Consider the following 23,583-nt stretch of genomic DNA (forward strand, 5'->3'; position numbering starts at 1 on the left):
CAGATTTGGGTTGCTTAGTTAAATTCTCTAATGTTGAACTCTTATCTTGTACCAGAACTTCATGTCTTTTTGTCTTATTGGCTGGAATCTATATATAGCTACAGGCATTACCACACAAGGCTAAAATAAATAAATAAATTGTAACAGGATAAAAACATTTTTGGCCAATATTATCAGATGACATTGTGTCTATCCTGCTGCTATCCTGATACTTTACTGCATCTTTTCATTGATGGTCAAAACCCATCAATGAGCTTTCAACCATGCTACTATAGCACAGGTATTATGCTGCGAAAAGCCTCTTTATTTCAATGCTGCCATTACAGCAGTCACAAGGCATGACAGAGCCTGATTCTCCTCCTCTTCCCCTGTCCCCTCGCTATTCCAAAACAGGTTAATTCTGTCATTTCCTGTCATTAAAAAAAATCTGTGCAGTGTTTGTGTACTTATGCAAAATGATAAAATAAAAACAATTTTAATCATTTTTGCTATAATTATGGAAACACAGCAAAATGAAAAATAATGTCATACATCTCTGCAGCTATTTTTCCTGATGCTACCCCTAAAAGCCCCAGCTTGTAGGCAGAATAGGCCTCCCTCAACATGGCAATTTTCATGTTGTCAACGTGTAGGGGGATCAGTGGGAACATGTCCAGATATTTTCCTGCACCACAACAACATCCAGAGGGACCTCCAGAGAACATCCTTGCAGATGATATCCTTGAAGTGTGTACAGCTATAGGAAAATAGCTGGACACATTCCTGTTGACCCTCTTGGCTCTCTGACAACATGGAAATGGGTATGTTGGAGAGGCTGTGCTGTTCACAAGGTGGGTTGGGGGGGTTGATTGCTGTGTGGTTGAAATGGGATTCTGACCTTCACAACAACCAAAAATGTGATTTGTCTGACTTCAACCTCTATAATTCACCAACAGTATCCCAGCCATTATTTCATTGCTGAATTAGAAAAGTGAAAAGAGGTTTCCATAAACAAAACAAAGTACATCCACAGTGCAGTGCACCAGTATTACTCTTTCTGGCCATGCACATGGTAAATCCACAATAGCTCACCTATCTCCTCACATGTGTGATCTGGGCAAAGATGGCATTTCTGCTATGAAGTTCAAACATGAAACAGATCTGACACCTAAATGGTGCTTTGGGCAGACACATCTTAAAAATACCTGGTAACAGGGACTGACAGTGGCAGGTTACTCATATCACTGCTGGTTTGATTTAAAAAATTGCGTCAGCATCTGTCTTACCATAGGACCAGTAATAGGAACAGTAGACCAAGTAACATCAGAAATGGGAAGCTTGATCTCTCTTCCGCAGCAAATCCAGCGTTGGTATGTCTCTCTTACCTGAAGATCCAAAATATCAAATCACCAGTAAAAACTGTTTCTATTCTGCCACTGTACCTGCTTTCTTGCAATGATGCCTCTTTTGCCTACTTCTGGGACCATCATGTTAGTGTAAATTTTCTCCTGTCCCCATTTTCTTGCTCCTTGTCAAACTTCTTTCCATTGTCTATGATTCCCTTATATTCTCTTCTACATACTTTTCTCTGTCCATACTTACAGATGAGATTTTGCATCAAATATAGACACAATGCTGTAACTATGCTTTAACTCCTCATATGACTTCTGAAATCCACCTTAAAAGCCAGTCAGCTGTTTGAAGTGATGGGATCTATGCTACTACTGAACAAGGCATTGCAGGGTCACATAACCAGCCCCCTCCTGTCAGCAAGTGACACTGCAATGAGGAGTTGAGACAGGACCACACAAGGGTCCATTCTTCTGCCCCCCCCCCCCCCCCCCAGCATTGCTTGTTGGAAGATACCTACTAAAGTTTTGTCATATTCTTTAATTCCTACTGTATTTTGCTATCACTAGAGAAAATCCTGTTCTGCACTGAATGGCCAGTGAATCAGAAAGATAATTGGATGTGATTTATACATTACTGATTAAATTGTCCCAACATCCATTCCTTTTGTCCCAGTTAATGGGTCAAAAGGACAAACACTGTCAAAGTGAGATTTTGAAGTTTAACGCTCCATTGTTGTTCTTGAATATAAATTGTCTGATTGCTGCAGATCATTTTGGAGCCAACATGTTCTTCCAGAAATGATCTGCTCTGGGCACATTGACAAAAGCATGCCAACTTTCTTTCTTTCTTTCTTTCTCTTTCTTTTGTGCATGACTGGGAGGGGGGGGGATTCATTTATTATTCAATCTATATCCCACTTTCTCATGGGACAGAAATGGGAGAGGCACTATCTTTTTGTCAGGGACACACAAAAAGCTGGGGAACTAACCCTGTCTATCTCTCCTGATTTTATCTTGTAACATATAACTTCACTTTATTATACTGGATATTGCTGTATTAAGTGCTACTGTCTCATGTTCCATACAACACCTTTTTGTTGAACAAGCAGTGCACAAGGAAGATGAAGATTCCTTGAACACTGTTGGTGATGGTGAACAGGTATGCCATAACAGTAGCCAGTGGACCATACTGAAAGAGGCCTAGACACCAAGTCACACCCAGGATGAACACATGGGCTACAGCCTTAAGTATCAGAGACCTAAAACAAAGAAAAGCAATGGAATAGATGTCAGTATTAAAGGGGAGACTGTGTTTGGGTCAGCATGAGACTATTCCTCATTTAGCAAAGATCTCTGAAATTATATGTCTCCTCACCCATGTTAGAAGGGTACTAAAGGCTTCTTTGCTAGCAAGAAAGGGTGTGGAAAAGACAGGCTGATTGATAGAAAAAGTTAAGACTGAGTTTGGCTTTTGACAAACAGTTTAGTAGAACTAAATTTTATATCCAGCTCAGTGACAAACTTCATGTTTGTGCTTGGAATTGTCCATTCCTGAAACAGTCTTTCTAAAAATAGATAACAACCTCAAAGACTAAAGGCACTGATGGAAGATATTCTGATGAACAGAAGCAGGATTTCAAGAAATTGAAAACTGGGAGAAGCCTTTCCCTTGCTTGCTATGTTACTCTATACAGGTAAACCTCAGTTAATAAAGTAGATGTGTTCCAGGGTGTTGCTTTTTTAACAGAAACTCAAGTACCAGAGGCAGAAATAACATGGAAATAATAGAGATATGTTCCTATGCCACAAAACACAAGCATTGTTCAACATGCTTCAACAAACTTTTCATTCAAAACCAACAATGTGCACATGTACAATGAAACAACCATGCCAGAGAAGCCTTGCTTAAGTAAACAAAAACATTGTTAATTTTCATGAGACCACTTGAAAGTTTCTTCAAAATGTATCCAGGGATGACTTTTGCTTTCATCAGCCTCCACTTTTTAAATTATTTCTGCTTTGGTGGCCGGACATACAGCTCTATGTTTTTAAATATGCTGTGAAGGACCTGGAAATGCTGGCCAGACTCTCCTTTTTTCCTGTTCTGCTGTTCACACATGTTCAGTAAGGGATTCTGAAGGCTGATGCTTTTTACCTTGCCTATTGTAGGCAGGTAAGTACAACTACAGTGGAATAGCTTCCTGTATGGCAGGGGGTTGGACTAGATGTCCCTTGTGGTCTCTTCCAACTCTATTATTTTATGATTCTATGGTTCTATGATTCTATAAATCCATTCTTTCCCAGTTTAGTCTTTATTTCACTGATGACTTCACACATTTTTGCAACCTGATACTGAAAGTCTGTTTGTCCAGCCATGCTCCATCATCCTTTCAACGCACAACCTTCTAAAGAAACGTTCCAACTGCATAGATGACCAAGAGGAAAGAGGTGGGGGCAGGGAAACTGGGCAGGCATAAAAAGTCTTTGTGGAAAGCAGCTTCTTTGTTGAGGCTTTGTTAATGGTGGTATGCCTGTACCTCTGTAATGTAAGTCACCTGAATATGTGACAGCAGTTTCTATGCCCAAGTATGTGATTTTTTGTAGGGGCCAGGAACAAAGATGGAGAGAAGGAAGAATTTTCTCCTGAATGAGGGGGGGAAATGAGAACATCACTGATGATTTTGGAATGCTTTCCTTTCCCATAATTCTATACTAGGAATTGAATGGATATTTCAAAATATTTGAAAAATGGTAGAAAATCTATTTCTTGAGTGTTGGAAAACCCTGGTGAAAAAAAAACTGGTCTGACAGGAATCTTCAGTTTGGGAATTTTCCTCTACAAAATTTGTGCATGTTTTTTCCACACAGAAAAAGAGCATTTCCCTTTGAGAAAATAGCATGTTGTGCCCAGAAAATAGTATTTCTGTATGAAAATATTATTTGCAGTGCAGAAAGTGCTGGGCTTTTTTGGTACAAAAATACCATGTGTAAATTTGTACAGTGTTTCCATCTACAGCAATTTCTGAGCAGGAAACAAAATATTCTACGCAGAAAACAATATTTTCTACACAGAAAAAGCTGTTTCCTATGTAACTGTGAAAATGCAGTTTTCTGTACAAAAACATGTGTGAATTTTGGACAGGCAAGTCTCAAACTGGAAATCGTTTTCTAAAGCTGTACAGTTTTCAGACTTTCTTATAGTCGGAACAAAACTACAAAAATTATTCATTGCTTTCCCAGTGAAGAATTGCATCCTGTTCCTCACAAACTTCATATGGTTCAAATATACCTGGAAGTTGTTGCCTCTAATGGCAGCCTTTCCTCCAGTGAGGAAGTACAGTCGGCCCTCCAAATTCACAAGTTTCAGATTTGTAGTTTTGACTATTCTCGACTTTGTAACTGCTGTTAACAAGGTCAACCTCTTCACCCTCCCTCCTCCTCACCCTTCGTTCCAGCCAGCCAAAACCAATACTGTATATTTCCCTGCTTTGCCAAACTTTGCATCCTCCTCATTTCCAATGTTTGCAGCCACCCCTGGGAGGATCCAACTTCTCTCCAGTACTCATCTTCTCCCTCTCTTCCAGCCTGACAAAGGGAACACAGTACTTTCTTTTTGTGGTGATGGCTTCAAACATCAGATTCAGAGTTGAAAGACTTCAGAAATGAGGAGAATGCAAAGTTTGTCAAAAGTGTTGCTTTTGTCTGACTGGGAGCGAGTGAGGAGGAGCAGAAAAGGTGGATCCTTTGCAGTCATGGCTGCTAACATCAGATTGAAAGTGGAAGCACTTAGAAAATGTGTGAGAGGCTATGTGTTTCAAGGTTGGGACTCTCTTGGTGGGAGAGGATTCTTTATTACTCATGCTGGGGGGGGGCGCTAACACATTCATGGTTTTTCCAATTCTGCGAGGGTCCTTGTCCCCTAATCCTTGTGAATGTGGAGGGGTGACTGTACTGGTAATATATTATCTTATTTTGGGTCCATCTGCATTGTAGAAATAATGCAGTTTGACATCACTTTAAATGACATGGCTCCATTCTATAAAATCCTGGGATTTATAGTTTTATGAGGCACCGGCTGAGCAGGCTAAAGACCTTATAAAGCTACAAATCTCAGGATTCCATAGGATGGAGCTACATCACTTAAAATGTGGTATGAAACCACATTGTTTCTACATTGTGGATGCACCCTCTGGTTTACAGAAAAGCATTCTGTATATGTTCCCAGAAACCTTTCTTCTAACTATTATGTAATATCTTCCAGAGCTAAGCTTTAGGAGTGAAAAAGCTCTGAAATAATTCAACAACTTTGGTATCAGTTGTTCAGCTATTTTTAAATCACCACTAGCAACTGGCCTCCTAAATTTTTGCATATCCTGCTTTGTGGTTTTTCTTACCTGGTATTTCTGAGGGTGGTTACCTCTGTATTGAGAGATGCCACTTTCTTATGCAAATTCATTAGAATCAGGCAGAAAAGTACTAAGTTGATCTAATAAAGAAAAAGTAATATTTTAAGATGTTCCAGTGGAAACTACAGAGTAAGATGTTACCCTAACACATCTTTTAATGGGGTGATAAGGACTCCTCATCAATGTGGAAAGTTATTGGAATGTTATTGGCATAATGATTTTGAATCCATATAAGTGCAAGAATAGAAATGAATATATCCATCAGTTTTCATTTCTCTCTGTTGCCTCTTGTTCATTTTGTGTCCTTTCTGCATCAATTCTTTATGATGTACATTTTTATATTCACCCTCAAATATTGACAATAAGAATAACTTAGGTGCTGGACTAATTTTTTTGCTTTGCAAATTCACTGGCTTCACCCAGTGTTTAGTTTTTGAGCAAGACCACCACATATGCAAATAATTGCCTAATCACCAAAATACTCTCATAATTCAGGAGACATTTGTCAGAGTAGGTCCATTAATTAAATCGATGAAATGTACCCAAACATTGACTTACCAAAGTACTTGCCAATGCATCTATGCCAAGTTTCCATTTGTGTACTCTAGTTGGGGCTAACAATTGGATTCAGGCCATTAGTACAAGCCAATTTTACAGGTCTAAGATAACTCTTCAAATTATTTTCTCTAAATTTAGAATAGATTTTAGTGGTGCTTTTTCCCTGATAGTTTGCCACAGGGAAACACCAAAGGTTATTAGGAGATCTTGGTATAAATCCAATTGCAAGTTGCATTCAGAGCAGACCCAGCTAATCAATGAGGAATAGATATCTCAGTGCTTACGTTAGTTTCCCTGATTCAATGGATCTATCCTATTTGGTACTAACAGATTAGGCCCTTTCTCTCCTGTTTTTCTTCCATATGTTTAATCACTGGCAGACAGAAGGCGTAAGACTCTTGTTTTAATATAATTCTAGGTGATTATGTTTTCATAATGGGTTTTAGATGTATTTTTGCATGACTTACACCATCCTGGCAACTCATTTTCCTTTATATAATGCTTTTATGTATTTTTCACCAAGGCATAATTTTCACATATATATGACTTTTTGTATGCCTTTCCCCCCTGGAGAACATAATTACAATATTTTGAGAGGTGTGAATGCTGAAGAATAACTGGTTTATAAATTAATTTGGAAAGAACAAATTTGGAAAATTGTTATCAAAATGCAAACCAAACAAAATTCTCCCCTTCCTGCAAAGTAAAAAGGAAATCTTGCATAATGTTGAAAATTATTAGCAGTGTGGGCACAATGAAAAAAATAAATTAACTCTTAAGACCCAAGAGAAATATTAGATTGGAGTTATTTTACTACTGCCCCAGGACTGAACTCTATATATTTCAGATCCAACACTTTGGGGAGACTTCTGCTTTTCAATCTATAAGGGATTTCCCTCCTTTAACAGTTATACAACAGAGAGATGTTCAGCAAGACCAGGATTGGAAGGGGGGGGGAGGATATCACAGGCTGTTTCTCTTCCTTTCTTCCTGACCTTTAAAATTGCAGATCTGAATAGGAGAAGCTGGAACTTGTGAACTCCTCTTGTGTAGAGGAAGTTGCAGCTTTTTCCTGTTCTTTTTTCGTAAGTAGTTACTTCTGAAAATGTTTCCATCATGATAACGGTGAAGGATATAACATCTTAAAGAAAACAACCAGCAAAACAAATAAAAATAAAACAATGCATCTGCTTTAATGATATTTGTATTGGGTTTTGGTGTGTTTTTTTAATCCAGTGTAGATGTTAGAAAAAAAATGTTTTCACTTTGCTGTTATTTGAGAATGAAAGCCAATGTTTACTCACTACAATTATGGCACAAACAGGTCCCATGAAGCTCCAGATAAAACCTTTTTCAATGTGAAGCCAGCAGCTAAGAGGAAGAAATATCAACAGCAGAACCTTAAGAAAATCTTTAAAAACTACAGAATCAGTTTCCCAGTTTAAGTTGAATATTTGCACTCATGAAAATCGACACAGGCCTACATTAATTTTTCAGTCTCTATTCATATTACAGGAATGTGGAGTAAATCATCTGAAAATGCAGAACAGGGATTGTTCTGAATGCAGGTAAAGGTAAATGTATTCCCCGTTGACAAGGCTCAGAAGGCATGTCCAACCGTAAAAGGTGGTGCTCATCTCCATTACTAAGCCGAAGAGTCAGCATTGTCAGACTCTTCTGTGATCATATGGCCAGCATGATTGCACCGATCACTGTTACTTTCCCATTGAAGTGGTACTGATTTATCTACTTGCATTTTATGAGTCAGCATCTTAACCACTTGAGCCACCATGTCCCTTCTGAATGCAGACTGGGACAATATTTGGCATCTTGAGGCTTGGTAAAAGAAAAGAAATCTAGGATCTGAAGCAGAATGATAATTCCAGGCACAATACTGCACTAGGTTGGGACACTGAATTTTGAAAAGAAATCTGACTTGGGAATGCAGTGGTGAGTCAGAACTGAGCTAATATTAATGGTATACATTATTTTGATTAAAAAATAATGAAATTGTATATCTGTACTGCTTTGCTAGTTCCTCTCAAAAGTTAGCTCCTGGTACCTTGGTTAGCTGTAAGCGGCCTTTATTTTGACAAGACATTATGTCAAAGCCTTCAAGTGCATTGAACATTGGATACATAATGATATTCAAATTCAGATTGTTATAGCTCTTTATCTTCCTGAGAATAAACAGCACATTATGATAATATACATAAGTATTGAGATTTTAATCAGCTACCCCACTCAATCCCATTGGGCAACATTACCTCATCAGCAACTTCCTGCATCTTAGGCTTCATCTGCACTGCAGAAATAATGCAGCTTGACATCACTTAAACTGCCATTGCACAATGCTAGAGAATCCTGGGACTTCTGGTTTGTTGTGGCACCAGAGCTCTCTGAAAAAGACAGCTAAATATCTCACAAAACTACAAATCCCAGTATTCCACAGCAATGAGCCATGGCAGTTAAAGCAGTGTTGAACTGAATGATCAGATCTGAATAAATATTCGGGGGAAGGAATTCAATATAAGTAAATGGGACTCAACAGTTATGTTACTGCCATTAATTCAACTGATTTACATTTGGGACTAACAACTGGATATAGGCCAATGTGTATAAAATTCTGCTGAGAGTAAGATATATGATATGTGCATTCTAGATCAGATCTTGGAGAAGTTACTCTTTTGGATGACTACTCTCAGAATCCTCTAGCAAGAATGATCACTGGCTGTGCTGGCAGGGGAATCTTGGAGGCTTTTAGTCCAACCCAATAACTTCCCCAACTGCTCCAGATGCTTCAAACAATAGATGTTGAAACAATATCTTTACAGGTTTTGTGCTACTTTTTCTGTCTTTTACTGAAGAGTTACATGAAAACTCACACTTACTGTTTATGAGTCCCGTAACCCTCAGGAACTGTTGCTGCAGAAATGGCTACTATTACGGCAGGGAGCCCATAGCCACAAAAGTACATAGATAACTTCATTCGCTTGCTGGCACCACTGTAATGTGCAACTTTCAGATTTCTGACAATGAGGTAGAGATTCACACCTTCCAAGAACATCCACACAAAGCAAGCTAGGAAGAGATACTGCAACATTGCAGCTATGATAGAGCACAGGATCTGGATCAGAAATAGAAGAATCAAAAATAGGCTTTGAATGGAATCTTACAAAGGAGCATTGTAGTGGAGCAATTCAATACTCCAACCAACCCATTGGAGCAACAAAATATCTTAAATCCTACAGAGAAATCAGAAAAAAGTAACTCTATTCCACATAGATTTAGAGGAGGCATAATTTGAATGACAGGAAATCAGGCTTATGAGAAATTCATGTCTACTCTTCCAAAAGGATGAGAAGAAAATATAATGGTCCTGATCACCACTAAGCAATCTTCCTCAAGCTGGTGCTCTCCACATGTGTTGGACTACATTTTGTGGATGACGATGTAAGTGTATTGTAGTCCAACATATCTGCAGGGCACTCTGCTGGAAAATACTGACATAGGATGTATTAAAGCCTTATTGTTCATTCAATAGTGGTCACAGCACATTGTATTGTTATTACCAGTAGTACCTAAGTTTGCAAAGGTTTTCTTCCTCTTTCTTCTGCTCTTTCTCCTCTCCTGTCACCCTTCTCTGTAACTTCTGCTAGTCTTTTCTCCTTTACCTTGATGCTCATTCAATTTTTCTCTCTCCCCACTCCTCACTCCCCCCAGCCCTTGTAACAGTTTAAATAGTTTGGAAAGGGTTTGGCAATGGAAGAAACATGTGGAAATGTTTACAGATTCACTGGATAACCAAATAAGCTAGAATGTCACCAGTGTAATTTCTGTTCTCCTCCATAACGTTAGTAAATTGATAAAGAAGCCTATGCTAACTTCTGAGTCAGCACCTTATTGCCTAATTTGAAAGAAGAACAATAAGATATAAAGAATTCTGTATCAGGATCCTATCTTGAACCATTAGAACAATCAGTATCACTGCTATATTTTCTTCTCTCTGTTCTAAAGAACACAGCAGATTCAGCCTGAAGACTTTTGACTTGCTCAAATCAGATATGTTCTTGCAGTACATCTGATTCAAACAGATGTACACTACTCCACACACTAGAGTAGGGAGCTTATCGCTTGGCTTTTAAATTTGGCTTGCCTTTATCCAATTTAAAGTTTAATTCAGGTGACATCCCAATGTTATAAGGTTTTTCCCACCGAATTTGCCACCCGAATACAGCCCGGGTGCATCCTCGCTTCCAGGAGCGCTCTGTCAGCCATTTTCTTAAGACAGAAAACCCTAGGATCTGAAAAGAGCCATGCAGAGTGCTTCTGGAACAAGGATGGACCTGGGCTGTATTTGGACAACAAATTCGGTAGCAAAAATCTTCTGATAACATCAGAATGCTACCCGAATTAACATTTAAGCCGGGAGAGGTAAGCCGAATTTAAAAGCCAAGCAATAAGCTCCTAGGTGTAAAGTATAAATTATAAATTAGGGATGTAGGCTGAAACCAATTGGGGGCTTACAAATAAATAAGCACTACAGTTATGCTGCCCATAAGTGGAGACTGGGGGACTTTAATAATCCCTATGTATTCTCTAAACTAAGGGCTACATAAAAACTTTGAATACAAAACAGTCACCGGTGTTTAAGTCAAGGTATGCATTCATGACTATCCAACAGGATTCTGTCTGATATCTTTGCTTCGTTATTTCTTACATATAAGAAGAAATGTGTTTTGTGCATTTTGATTTTGTTTAAAAAATCTCTTTTTCAAGCAGAATAGTTTGCACACCTAACAATTGTTTTCTGAGAAATACATGTTGGTGCCAAATATACTGTTATGGAAAACCCAATTGTTCTGCTAGTGGGACTGCTGATAAAATAATTAACAGTTTGTTTGTTTTCCATGTGCAGAGTCAAAAATCTCACACAGTTGACAATATTTTTCAGGATTTCTTCATGTGTAAAGACATCTTTTCTTATCAAAGACAAGGACATTTGTGAAAATTCTTTATATCCCTTGTGTCATTACATGTAAATTAGGATCAACTATAGAAAAATTCAATATAGTTATTCCACCAGGAGAGAGAATTTGGGACAAAAGTTAAGTTTGCAGGCAAAATCGAGTTCCCAACATCACTGATCAAGCCTAAACAGGTTGCTTCCATACATCTGAGGATGTAGGCCAAATTACATGTAAAAAACTTATGCTACAACTTTTTTTTGCTCAGTTAATCTCAAAGGTGCTACAAGATCCTTTTGCATAGGAGTTGTAAAGATAACTGGACCTTGGAAGCATAAGAACTTAAACTCTCTGGTGAGTAGAGTACCAGCTACTGTCTCCCAAGAGGTGCTGAAATACGTACCTTGTTATATGTTTTGTCTATTCCAATTATGAAGAGGAGGTCAGCAAAGAAGAGGCACAGGCTCAGCTGCAGGTGAATGAATGTGCTTCTGTTCTGGACGGAGCGGCAAAGGAAAAACGTGACAATAGACAGGAAGAGGCAGATGACTGAGATGATCAATCCAACGTAGCTAATCATGAAGAGGATTAGATCTCCCTGTAACATAGGACACCTCTACTCAAAACTCTAAACAGGCTTTGAAAAGCAAATTATTTTACACTCTATCTAGCTCACTGCTACTCAAAGTGGGGATCTGTGGACCCGTGCCAGTCCCTGTGCTGTCTGCTGCCAGTCCCTGAAGAGCTTCCAGGAAAAAAAAATTGCAGCCCATGGGCACATACAATGACAATCCCCGGCATCTGGAGCGCAGGGAAGCTGCTGGTCTCATTGGGTAGCTTATGGAGCACCCATCACCTGATTTGGCTGACATAGAAAGGAATAGATCCTCAGCTGCTTTAAATCTCTCTAGTCCACTGGCATCAGTGGTGCTATGATTGGAAATAAAATGCCTTGCTGAAATATTACAAATACATTCTCACATTAATATTTATACAACTCCTAGTGTAATGTCACCATATTCAAACATTTGCCAGTTCACTTCTTTCTATATTCTATATTTCTATATTCCATCTTGAGGGAGAGAGAGGCAGGCTAGCTCCACCAGGCCTGCCTGGAAGAAGGCAAGCCCTCCCTTCAGCCACCATCTTGAGGGAGAGAGAGGCAGGCTAGCTCCAAGAAGCCAAGCCCTCCCTCCAGTCCATCTGCCTTGGTCCAGGCCTTGGAAGTAGAGAAGAACTGCTGGACCTGATCCCCTTCCCCGCCACCTCTCCCTTCTCCTTTTGTGTCGTATCTTTTTAGATTGTAAGCCCGAGGGCAGGGAACCATCTAATTAAAAAGATTGTATGTACAGTGCTGTGTAAATTGTATGTATGTACAGTGCTGTGTAAATTTATAATAATATATTCCAGAGATAGGGGCATAAATAATGAAGGGAGAAAATATGAAGCATTTTAGTGAGACTTATACAAATGGGTAATCATGGTGGTCTGTTGCAGGAGGGGGAAAAAAGAATCCTGTGGAAATAGTCTAACAAATTTAGACTGGCAAAGGACTTTGTGGAGAACCAGTATAGGGCATTGGTTTGAGTGTTGGAATAGGATGCTGGGAATTCCCACTCAGACATGGAACCCTGGGCAAATCACACATTCTCAGCCTCAGAGGAAAGCAAGGGAAAACCCCTTCTGAACAAATCTTGTTAAGAAAACCTCATGATCAGTTTGCCTTAAGGTCTCCATAAGTCCAAATGTCTTGAAGACATACAACAGGATTTTGTTTTCTACAGTCTGCCTCATCAGTCAGTGAAAGCATAAAGGTTGTTAGTTTTCAAGGTGCCACAGGACTCTTTGTTACTCTGTAATTAGGGTTGCCATAATTCTCTACAATAAACCGGGACAAAATGTAGGACAAAATTTAGACCAAAATGTTGGGGCTAAATAAAATTTAGCCCCAAAAATAGGACATTTTCTTAAATGTCCTACATTTTGGGCTAAATTTTATCCTACAATTTTCCTACATTTTGGTCTAAATTTTGTCCTACATTTTGTCCTGGTTTATAGTAGAGAATTATGGCAAACCTATCTGTAATCTACTTCTTCATTTATAACTTTAATGATGGTTTCAGAAGTGTAGGCCTAAGCTGTGGGTGCAAAAATGCAGGAAAGAAATGAAGAATATGCAAAGAAAAAAAATTAATGGATGGCTGCTGGTTGAGTTGTCTTTGTTTTCTATAAATGGAAAACCAAAGTATTTTTCTATCTAAGTCTTACATACCTGGGTAGGAGTGGTGGCCATCAGCACAGCAAAATTGGATAGATACTGACAGCTGCATTCTGAATGAGTGGCATTAGAATATACATACTGGCAGCCCTCAGGGGACCATGCGTGACTCCTGCTTGCAGAGTTCCAATGGACACAAATAACCTTTTCCTGTGGAAGTTTATCCTGTAGGAGAAGAGAATAGTTAAAAGGAAAAAAGCAAACTCCATGTACATATGCTTTCATCTAATGTCCAAATTAGGGCCTATTCAATTAATATGAATATTAAAATTAATCGTAAACAAATGAAAGGTGAATCAAAGAACTATATGTTTGATGACACTTCAAACCAGCATATGTCTGTTATTGCTCTGGCAGGCAGAGAGAGCAAAGCTTGGATCAAACAGGGAGTTCAGCTGAGAACATTTGTCCAGTTCTAAATTTTCTTCATCATTCAAGTTCTCTACTGGGTTTGACATTTTCTTGATTTGGCATTTCCCAGATCTCCTCCACAGACTCCCTTTACACACCTTAAGGTGATTAAAAGTGAGGTTGACAGGACTGAAAATATTCCTCATCAAGTTGCTGGTGGAAGCTCTTACTACCCTGGAGTTCACATGAATGTTTTCCAGCACTTCATTGCTTGGCAGAGTCTCATTCTGCAAGAAAATCCCCTCGGTCTGGAGTAATCCCAGCCCACCATATGATATAAAAGCCACAGCGATAGGACCTGTGGAAGATGAGGGATAGCAATAGGAAAGCACACATTATTTTCCAAGTACTGATTACATCTTGGTAACAAAAGCAAGTACAGATACCCACATTTACTCTTCTGGACTAAATTACATGCAGGGAGGTTAACAATCCATTAAACAATTCTATGGAAATGCATGCACTTCCTCCCATATTGTTTCTCATCTATATTGAAAAGAATGAGTATACACCCACCACCACCACAAGAGAGCTGAATTAAAGTGGAACCAGCCTGATAACAACACTGTCCCTATGTTGCCAGGAACTGCTAAAATCAGCATAAAAGACATCCATTTGGACCTTTTTTGGGAACTGTGTTGAAGAGTCACATGCATCCAATCCATGCAAAGCTGCTTGAATTGCTAGAATCTTTTACCTGTTTATATGGAAGATGGGATGAATGCAAAGATATGCTAGAAGAATTCAGTGTCAGCAGATTCTGATATGACCTGAACAGACCTGATCTGCAGTTTTCTGATTAAAATGTAGGTTATATGTATTTTGAGAGAAAATACATTTTTAAATGTCTCTTTAAATGCGCATCTTCATACACATGTTTAAAAGGTGCAGATTAATGTAGAATTAGGATGGAATGCATTTTAATGCATGTAAAAATAACTTGAAGCCTACTGCAAAGGAGTTCAGCTTCAATGCCGGTTAACTAACCAGGGGCAATGTTAGGAAGCAGACGGTACAGACTGGACCTTCAAGATCCCCAAAATACCTTTGCATTCACTTCCTTTTTGCAGGATTGATTTTGCTGCTTTTTATGCCCAAAGGTCTCAAAGAGATATTTTGGGCAAAGTAGATGCATCCTCCAGTTTATCACTAGAAAAAGTTCTGCCTCATGACTGTGTAATATTCTCCAAGATTTAGAGGAGGAGGAAGACTTTCTCATTTCTTATCTTAAATATTTCCACAAATATTACCTGATAAATTATTAAAACCACAGTAAAGAGAAATAAATGTAGGATGAGAAAAAGAAGGTAGTGCTAAATTTGCAGTTACAAGCTAGTACATTACAATGAGCTAGAGACTGAATGGACAGGCTGGATGAGGAATCAAATCAAGCCTTTATATAGTGCAGATACTTGTACCATGAATTTACATACTTTATTCAAGGAAAAAGGAGGATAAAATGCATGGAATATAATTTTAAAAGTGATCATTTATAAGTGCAGGACAAATAAAAAGGAGTGATTAAGATACTTGTGGAAAGCACAGCAAGTGCTGTATAGGTGCCCCACCATTAGGGTTTCCTGCCAAAGTTAGGGGCTAATTCAGGGTAGAAAGGGGGAGGAGTCTTGGATCTTATATCATATGAAGAAGAGCATTGTGTGATAGCATACCTTTGATAGCATCATCAGCTACTGCTCTGGGATGAATAGACATCTGGTCTCCTTCAGCTTCTAAGCGAAACACTTTATTTTCAGAAATTGATTCTTCACTGATAAGATTTGTTTGGATTACTAAAATGAGTAAAGAAGAAACATGAAATCTGTATAAGCACAAAACATATATTGATGTTTTATATATTCTATATTTAGTACTACCTTGATTTTTAACAGATGATCAGTCTATGCAACAATCAATATGCTGTTTTTACCCAATATGCAGCTAGACAGTTTTTCTCAAGGCAACACTTCTGGTGAAGAAATACCTTATCACACACAACTTTTAAACCACTATAGAAGTTGGAAAATAGGGCCCTCAGTGATATCTATTACATGTCTCCTTCTCCCTTTTGTCACCGCCTTATCCTTGAAGCATCTTACAGAGTGCCTTGCCATTAGTAGGGAAATCCCATCAATAAGTTTCCAATCACACTAGTCTTCAGGTGTGATAAGTTACTCCTGTGGCAGTTCCAGGATTGGGCAATCACATGTCAATATCTCATCCTCTCTCCCTTCCCCTTGCTATTCCAAAACATCCTGTTTTTTAAAAAAACTTTATTTTATTTTCTATTATTTTTTGTTAAATTGCATTAGCATAATTCCAGAATTGTGCTAAAAACAAACAAACAAACAACAGCCCTGAAAGTCAAGCTGGGTAGGCCATAGGGCAGGAAGGCAGGGTTAAGGATGATGGCAGGAGGGAGTGCACGACACCAGCAACAGTCTGGTTACACTACTGAAGAGATGTGAAATAGCTAATGTTCCCAAAACAGTATGTATATATTTCCTTTCATTAACACAATTGCAGTGAAAATGGGGGTCATGTGATAAAATTCCAAGCTTCCCCAGTATCTTAACTGATGAAAAAATATCACCAAGAAAAACAATAAGAACTAGCAATAATAAATTTTCTATATACAGTACTGGTATTTTTGCTTGTGTTATTTACATTCTGCTTTTCTTTTCTCTTATGTGACAACTAACAAGAGCTGCAGCTTTTATACAATTCAATTTGGAATAGCAGTTAAAATCCTTAAAACTATTAAAACATAGTTATGCATTAATCAAAGCCTGCTTATTTTTCACTAAAATGAAAAGGATTGAGTAATGCTTTGTCTGCTCTTGTTTTTAAATATTTTTATTATTTATTTATTTATTTATTTATTTATTTATTTATTTACGGTATTTATATCCCGCCCTTCAGCCCTAAAGCCTCTCAGAGTGGCTTACAGTTATTATTATTTTTAATTTTTTGTTATTATTTACTGTTTTTAAGCTGGTTGGATATGGCGTTAGACTGTGAAATAAAAATGTGTGAAAGCAAGATCCTTTGTGGAAATGAGGTCTAATACACCTTTCTGTTCTCTAGAGTCTTCATACAAGGAAGGAAGGATGGGGGAGAGGGAGGGAGGAAGAGATGCAAAAGCACTTTGAAAAAGACATTATCTGCCTTGGCTTGCTGCCCTGACTTATGGTAGGCATCTTCCTGTTTTTAGTTATTTTTGAGTTTGGCTTTAGGAATCATCTTATTAACAATTTTATCTAAGCATACCAAATGTTTATGAAATGCAATGTATGATTCTGCATTTTAAACAGGAACTCTTCAAACTCTTCTGTTCACAGAATGTAGGACTGTTATTGTTGTCTTACCTGATATGATAGGCTCACAGATTCTACTTAGGGAAGCAATAGATGACACTCTGTTTGCATAAGATTTGTTCTCTGTCCTTTGCCTTAGGGCAGCACTTCTCAAATAGTAGGGCACGAGGCTCCGTAAAGGGGGGGCTCGTTTGACCTCGGCAAACAATTTTATAGACAAATTATACTATTTACAGTCGCGCGGGGGGCGCGAAATGTTTTCTTCTTCCTAGGGGGGGCATGACAGAAAATAATTGAGAAGCACTGCCTTAGGCTGATGCAATACTGCAGAATTAATGTACACCACTTTAACACTGATCGTTCCATTCTATGGAATTCTGGAATTTGTAGTTTGTTGTGGCATCACAGGTATCTGACAGAGGAGGGTAAACATCTTACAAAACTACAAATCCCAAAATTTCATAGCATTGAGCCATAATAGTTAAAGTGCTGTCTAATTGCATTAATTCTGCAGTGCAGACGCAGCCTTAGGACAATTTTTTTTTAAAAAAAATTATTGTAATTTTTGTAATTGTTGATGTACTGTATTGTGACATGTGTGAACCGCTTTGATCTGGAGGAAAAGCGGTATACAAATAAAAGTTTATTATTATATTATTATTATTATTATGTCTACTTGGGCCAAATGAACTTGTTACTCCCCGCACTCACCTGTTTTTACAGTGCAGGGCCAAAGCCCTGATTTTACTGCACACTGTCTTTATGACATGAGGCCAGTTACACATTGAATCCAGGCCATCCCTGCATTAAACTGCATTAAAAAGACTAATCTTCTGGATCACCAAGCAATATTTGGTGGGTGTTTACAGAATCCCACTGTGCCACCTGGTGCTGGTGCTGCTGATGCGAGTCACTCCCTCTGAAGTTACAATGAGGGGTCCAGCCACATGATGGGCACTGGATGCCTCATTTTCAGAGGGATTGACTCATGCCAGTGGTGGCAGCACCAGGTGACACAGTAGGACACATGTGTAGACATGATCCCCAACATCACTCTAGAATGTGGGGATAATGAGGGGAATTTGGGGCAGCTCTGGGGCCGAAATACTGCAGGAGCAGCCCCAAGTAATCCTAAGATCCCTTAATGGATACTTCTGAAACCATTTTCTAAACTGAACTCTATTCTAGAAGTCTACCTGGCAATAATTAATAAAAATGGTGATGTCAGGGGATAATATACCTAAAAAATTTTGGAAACCATCAGTCTCCAAAATTCCACTATTCTTCAGTATCATCACACCTGCCAGAGTCCATGGGCAACAAGAATTTGTGCCTTTACTGTACAATGATTTATTCAAAAAGCATCAAGCAAACCTACCACAACAGTGGTTATAAGGAAGAAAAGTAAAAATAAAAAGAGCCACTAGGGCTGCATCCACACTGCAGAAATAATCCAGTGTGACACCACTTTAATTGTCATGGTTTAATGCTGCGGACCTCTGGGAACTGTAGTCTGTTGTGGCATCAGAGGTCTCTGACAGAGGCTAAACTGTAATTCCCAGAATCCCATAGCTGTCACGGCCAGCCAAGATCAACTCTCGGAGGATGAGGATGAGGACGAGCCTCCTCCAGAGCAAGAGCTAATTGAGGCTACACCAGGTGGTAATCCTGCTCTGTCAGCTCCCAGCTGTGCTCTCCCAGCCCCAGAGGAGGAGGCCCAACCAGGTCCTAGTACTAGGGAGAGGCCTACTGTGGTGCAACAGCCTAGTGGTGACTCTGGGGAGGAAGCTTGCCTGGATGTGCCTACTTACAAACAGAGAAGGGCTGAGAGTGCTTGCAGGCGCAGATCCAAGAGGATTGCAGAGAGGCAATTAGCCAACCAGCCTCAGGTGGCACGGGGGGAGTTTCCCTTACTTAAGCTGTAGAGAGGCCTCCACTCAGTGCCAGAGTTTATTGCATGATCCCTTGGTGTGATTGCTGCTGGCACTGGCTCCTTGTTGCTTTGACCTTGGACTGGACCCTTGTTATCTTCTGGCTGCTTTGACCTTGGACTGCTTTGAGTACTCTGACTCCTGGTATCCTGACTTCAGCTTGGCTTTTGGACTCCTCTGACTTCTGGTATCCTGACTTCGGCTTGGCTTCTCGGACTGCTCTCACGCTTACTCCTTGCAAAGTCTGTGTTCTGCTTCCACTTGCTGGGCTAAGCCATTCTTATCAGTGTGTGTCTGTGTGTGCTGGCTGCAGTCCAGGACAATAGCACTGAGCCATGGCAGATAAAGTAGTGTCAAACTGGATTATTTCTGAAGTGTGGATGCAGCCTAGGGCAAGCAAAATGTCCACCTTTCATTTCCTTTCTTCCCTCATTGATGAAATGAAAGCACTCTTTCTTTCCCTACCTATTGAATTCACAACCACAGCTTGTGGTTGTTCCGTTGGAGATAGAAGAGCTGTTGATGCTGCAGTTGAGCCTAGTAGTTCCAGAGCAAAGGTTACAGCTGATATACGGTCCCCCTTTTCTTTGATACCCTGGAGGGAACTGTTGATTTGCTTTTCAAAGGTGTCTGCTTTGTCCTGCAGTATTAAAGGAAGCAAACATTTCAAAATTTCATTTTATTTATCATGCACATTAAATAAATAGATGGATTTTCAGAATAAATACAGAACATAGTTATCAGTGGATTGAGAGAGTGAAGAAAAGGTAACCTGCAGGTTTTATGGATTTCTCAGTAAGTGTCAACTTCAATCAAATTGTTATCAGATTACATTTCCTGTTTTTTTCCCCTTGGTATTTGATTTCATGTGTATAATGCTACTTCTCAAGGTATGTGTAAAACTGGATTCTGCTTTTCAAAAGGAACACAATCCTTCACAAAATTTAAAAGGCAAAGGGCAGTATCTAAGAAGACATCCCACTGAAATATTTCTTTAATAATTGCCACCATCTTCCTCCAGTATTTAGCCACATTATCTCATTTACATAACATATGGATAAAGCCTTGTTTTAGTTCTTGACCAATTCAACATTTATCTTCTCCTGTGCAGTATATGTTAGCATTTTCCTAGCTGAAAAATGCCACCCTGGGGCCATCTTTAAAATATTATTTTAATAATTTACTAACACAGAAAAGATAACTGCCTGCCTATTCCTAGTATGTTCTGCTCAACATAGGTCATTTTAACATCTAAACTGCAGACAAAATAGCTCAGCAACAGAAGGGGGAGCACATCCTTTCTATGGCTGCATCCACACTGGAGAAATAACCCAGTTTGGCACCGCTTTAACTGCCCTGGCTCAAGGCTATGGAATTCTGGGAGTTGGAGTTTGTTGGGGAGCCCAGAGCAGAGCTCTGCTCCACTCAACAACAAATTCCAACTCCCAGAATTCCATAGCCTCGAGCCAAGGCAGTTAAAGCAGCACCAAACTGGGTTATTTCTCCAGTGTGGATGCAGCTTAAGTTGATGACGCATAGAAGGATCGTCATTTGGTTCACCTCATGGTATTTTCAGATATACAAAACTATCTGACTGCAGCAGTGAGTACACTTGACTTATCAAAGTAGCTAGAATGGACAAATAACCTGACTACTTATACAGTAGTGATCTCGGTAATTTAAAACTGCCTCAGAAGCCTCATAGAAGTAAATTGTTTCAAACCTGACTCTTAAAATTACTGTCCCCTATTTTATTTCCATCCTTCCTTTGCTGTAGTATGCAAGGGAAAACCACACACCATTGAAACAAAAGAACACAATGGCTTCCCAAGAAGGAGAAGTTGTGGTTAAATGTTTGAAATTCTTAAGAAGTCTCACCTCTAAGGAAATAGTTGCAGAACTGTTATTATCGCAGGTAGATTTCCTGATGTTTTCTATGAATGCACAGTAGGAGCTGTTGACATTATTTAAATTATCCTATAAGGAGAAAAGAAAGGGATCCTATGTCACTGGCAAATATCATTTGTCAAGGAGAAAAGCAAACTATCTATAGTTGTCCAAGTGGGCACTGGATGAACTGTGCATCAGTCGCATATTGTTACATGAATGTGCAGAAAAATATTTTGCTCTGCCATCCAGTTCTATACTAGTTAAACCGTGAAACTAGGGCTGGTAATTCACATGGTAATTTTGGACCAGTCATTATCTCTCCTCTCAACCTACCCTATAAGGTTGTTGTTTCTCTTTCAAACTGTCAGCAACTCATCTGAGCCATATAACCAATGCTGACATATAGCAGAGCATAACTGACAAATTCAGAAACGTGGTTCACAGCCCACAGTAGAGATAACAGCAACTGGATGTCTTCCAGGAACTGAAGTAATTCAGGTTGACACCTCTTTAACTGTGATGGAACTTGGGGAACTGTAGTTCTGTGAGACATTTAGCCTTCTCTGCCAAAGAGCTCTGGTGTCACAATAAACTACAATTCCCAGAATTCCATGGCATTGAGCCATAGCAGTTTAATAGTGGGTTCAACCTGAATTATTCTGCAGATGCAGCCAGAGAGAATTACCAATTGCAATTTAGAATGCATTGTTTACATTTAAAACTTGACAGGTCTGCTGTCTCAGTAAGATCATATAGTCATGTGCTCAACAATGCCACTAACAGTAACACCATAACATTGAACATGTCAATGTCTCTACACAGCCTCAAGTTACTTTATAAAACCTAATCCCTGGTTTTCAGCACTGGCTAATCTAGATAGGCATAAAGCATGTGTTACAAGTTTACAGTTACATATAGTTACAATTACAGTTAAGAGTTAGTTATAGTTTAGTGTTAGGGTTACATGTGCATATTAAGGAAACAGAATTAATGACCATAGCTAATTTATTTAAATGTAAAGTGGGTAATGAAGGCATCAAAATAGTAAAATATTTTATTAATTTTGGCTTACTGTATATATTCAAGCACACCATATATACTTGTGTACAAGTCAACCTCATGTATAAACTGAGGGATGTTTCAGGGTCAAAATCCTGGATTTTGATATGATCCATGGATAAGTCTAGGGTAAAACTTAGGGGGGTATAAGAAAGGATAGAATGGGGAAAATACTACTTCTGTCCCGCCTTCTGTTTCTCTGGATCTCTCCTGACCGATTTCCAGGTGCTGGAGCAGAGGTTTTAACATCGGATTGAAAAAGGAAGCAAGTGGATTTAAATGGAGAGGTTTTTTCATAGGGAGCAAAGGCTTGCAAAATGGACCAGAGAAAGAAACAAGTGGATTTAAATGGAGAGGTTTTTCCTTAGGAAGCCAGGGCTTGCAAAACAGACCAGAGAAAGAAGCAAGTAGATTTAAATGGAGGGGTTTTTCCATAGGAAGCAAAGGCTTGCAAAATGGACCAGAGAGAGAAGAAAGTAGATTTAAATGGAGAGGTTTTTCCATAGGAAGCAAAGGCTTGCAAAATGGACCAGAGAGAGAAGAAAGTAGATTTAAATGGAGGGGGTTTTCCATAGGAAGCAAAGGCTTGCAAAATGGACCAGAGAGAGAAGCAAGTAGATTTAAATGGAGGGGGTTTTCCATAGGAAGCAAAGGCTTGCAAAATGGACCAGAGAGAGAAGAAAGTAGATTTAAATGGAGAGGTTTTTCCATAGGAAGCAAAGGCTTGCAAAATGAAGCAGAGAGAGAAGCAAGTAGATTTAAATGGAGAGGTTTTTCCATGGAAAGCAAAAGCTTGTAAAATGGGCCAGAGAAAGAAGCAAGTGGATTTAAATGGAGAGGTTTTCTGATAGGAAGGAAGGACTTGCAAAACTGACTGGAGGGGGAAGGAATTGGTGTTCAATGGAGATTGGGGCATCAGGCTTGCTTGCTTTAGGACCCTTCTAAGCACTACTGGTGTGCTGACGCTTATATAGGTCTACCCCAAATTTTAGGGTCAATTTTGGGGCACAAATTTCTCGACTTACAGTCAAGTAAGTTGACCTCATGTATAAATCGAGGGCAGGTTTTGGGGCCAAAATCATGGATTTTGAAATGACCCACGGATACTCATAAGTTGAGGGTAAAACTTAGGGGCATGTAACAAAGGATATAAAGGATGAAAGAAAGGAAAAAAATGCCAAAGAACTTAGAAAATTCCAGCAGGCATAACTGCTCATACTAAAGACTGGATGGATGAGAGAATGAAGTGGGGATCAGTGCTTCCATGGTAGATTACACTCTTGCCTTTTACAAGGTGACAGTTCCTTTTTTAAAATAAGAGTTAAAGGACAGTACATACACTGACCCATGGATAAGTCGACCCAGGTTTTTGGGTCAGTTTTTTTACCAAAATTTCTAGACATATACATGAGTATATACAGCAATCATATGAGTCAAA

General features: G+C 39.1%; 1 protein-coding gene across 1 annotated transcript in view; it reads right to left on the reverse strand.

The window, feature by feature from the left end:
• LOC149316150 (adhesion G protein-coupled receptor E3-like) overlaps positions 1-23,583 on the reverse strand; it is a 35,018-nt gene that overhangs the window by 2,464 nt on the left and 8,971 nt on the right. The window contains exons 5-15 of the mRNA XM_089518293.1: positions 21,075-21,173; positions 19,662-19,836; positions 15,622-15,741; positions 14,050-14,249; positions 13,535-13,705; positions 11,666-11,860; positions 9,187-9,422; positions 7,600-7,666; positions 5,726-5,817; positions 2,422-2,590; positions 1,266-1,364 (exon numbers count right to left, since the gene is read on the reverse strand). Coding sequence (XP_089374419.1) covers positions 1,266-1,364; positions 2,422-2,590; positions 5,726-5,817; positions 7,600-7,666; positions 9,187-9,422; positions 11,666-11,860; positions 13,535-13,705; positions 14,050-14,249; positions 15,622-15,741; positions 19,662-19,836; positions 21,075-21,173 — 1,623 coding nt within the window. The remainder of the gene's footprint in view (positions 1-1,265; positions 1,365-2,421; positions 2,591-5,725; positions 5,818-7,599; positions 7,667-9,186; positions 9,423-11,665; positions 11,861-13,534; positions 13,706-14,049; positions 14,250-15,621; positions 15,742-19,661; positions 19,837-21,074; positions 21,174-23,583) is intronic.

This window comes from Sceloporus occidentalis, unplaced genomic scaffold (assembly GCF_023333645.1).
Source record: "Sceloporus occidentalis isolate IW3139 unplaced genomic scaffold, rSceOcc1.0.p SCAF_3, whole genome shotgun sequence".
Lineage (NCBI taxonomy): Eukaryota > Metazoa > Chordata > Lepidosauria > Squamata > Phrynosomatidae > Sceloporus > Sceloporus occidentalis.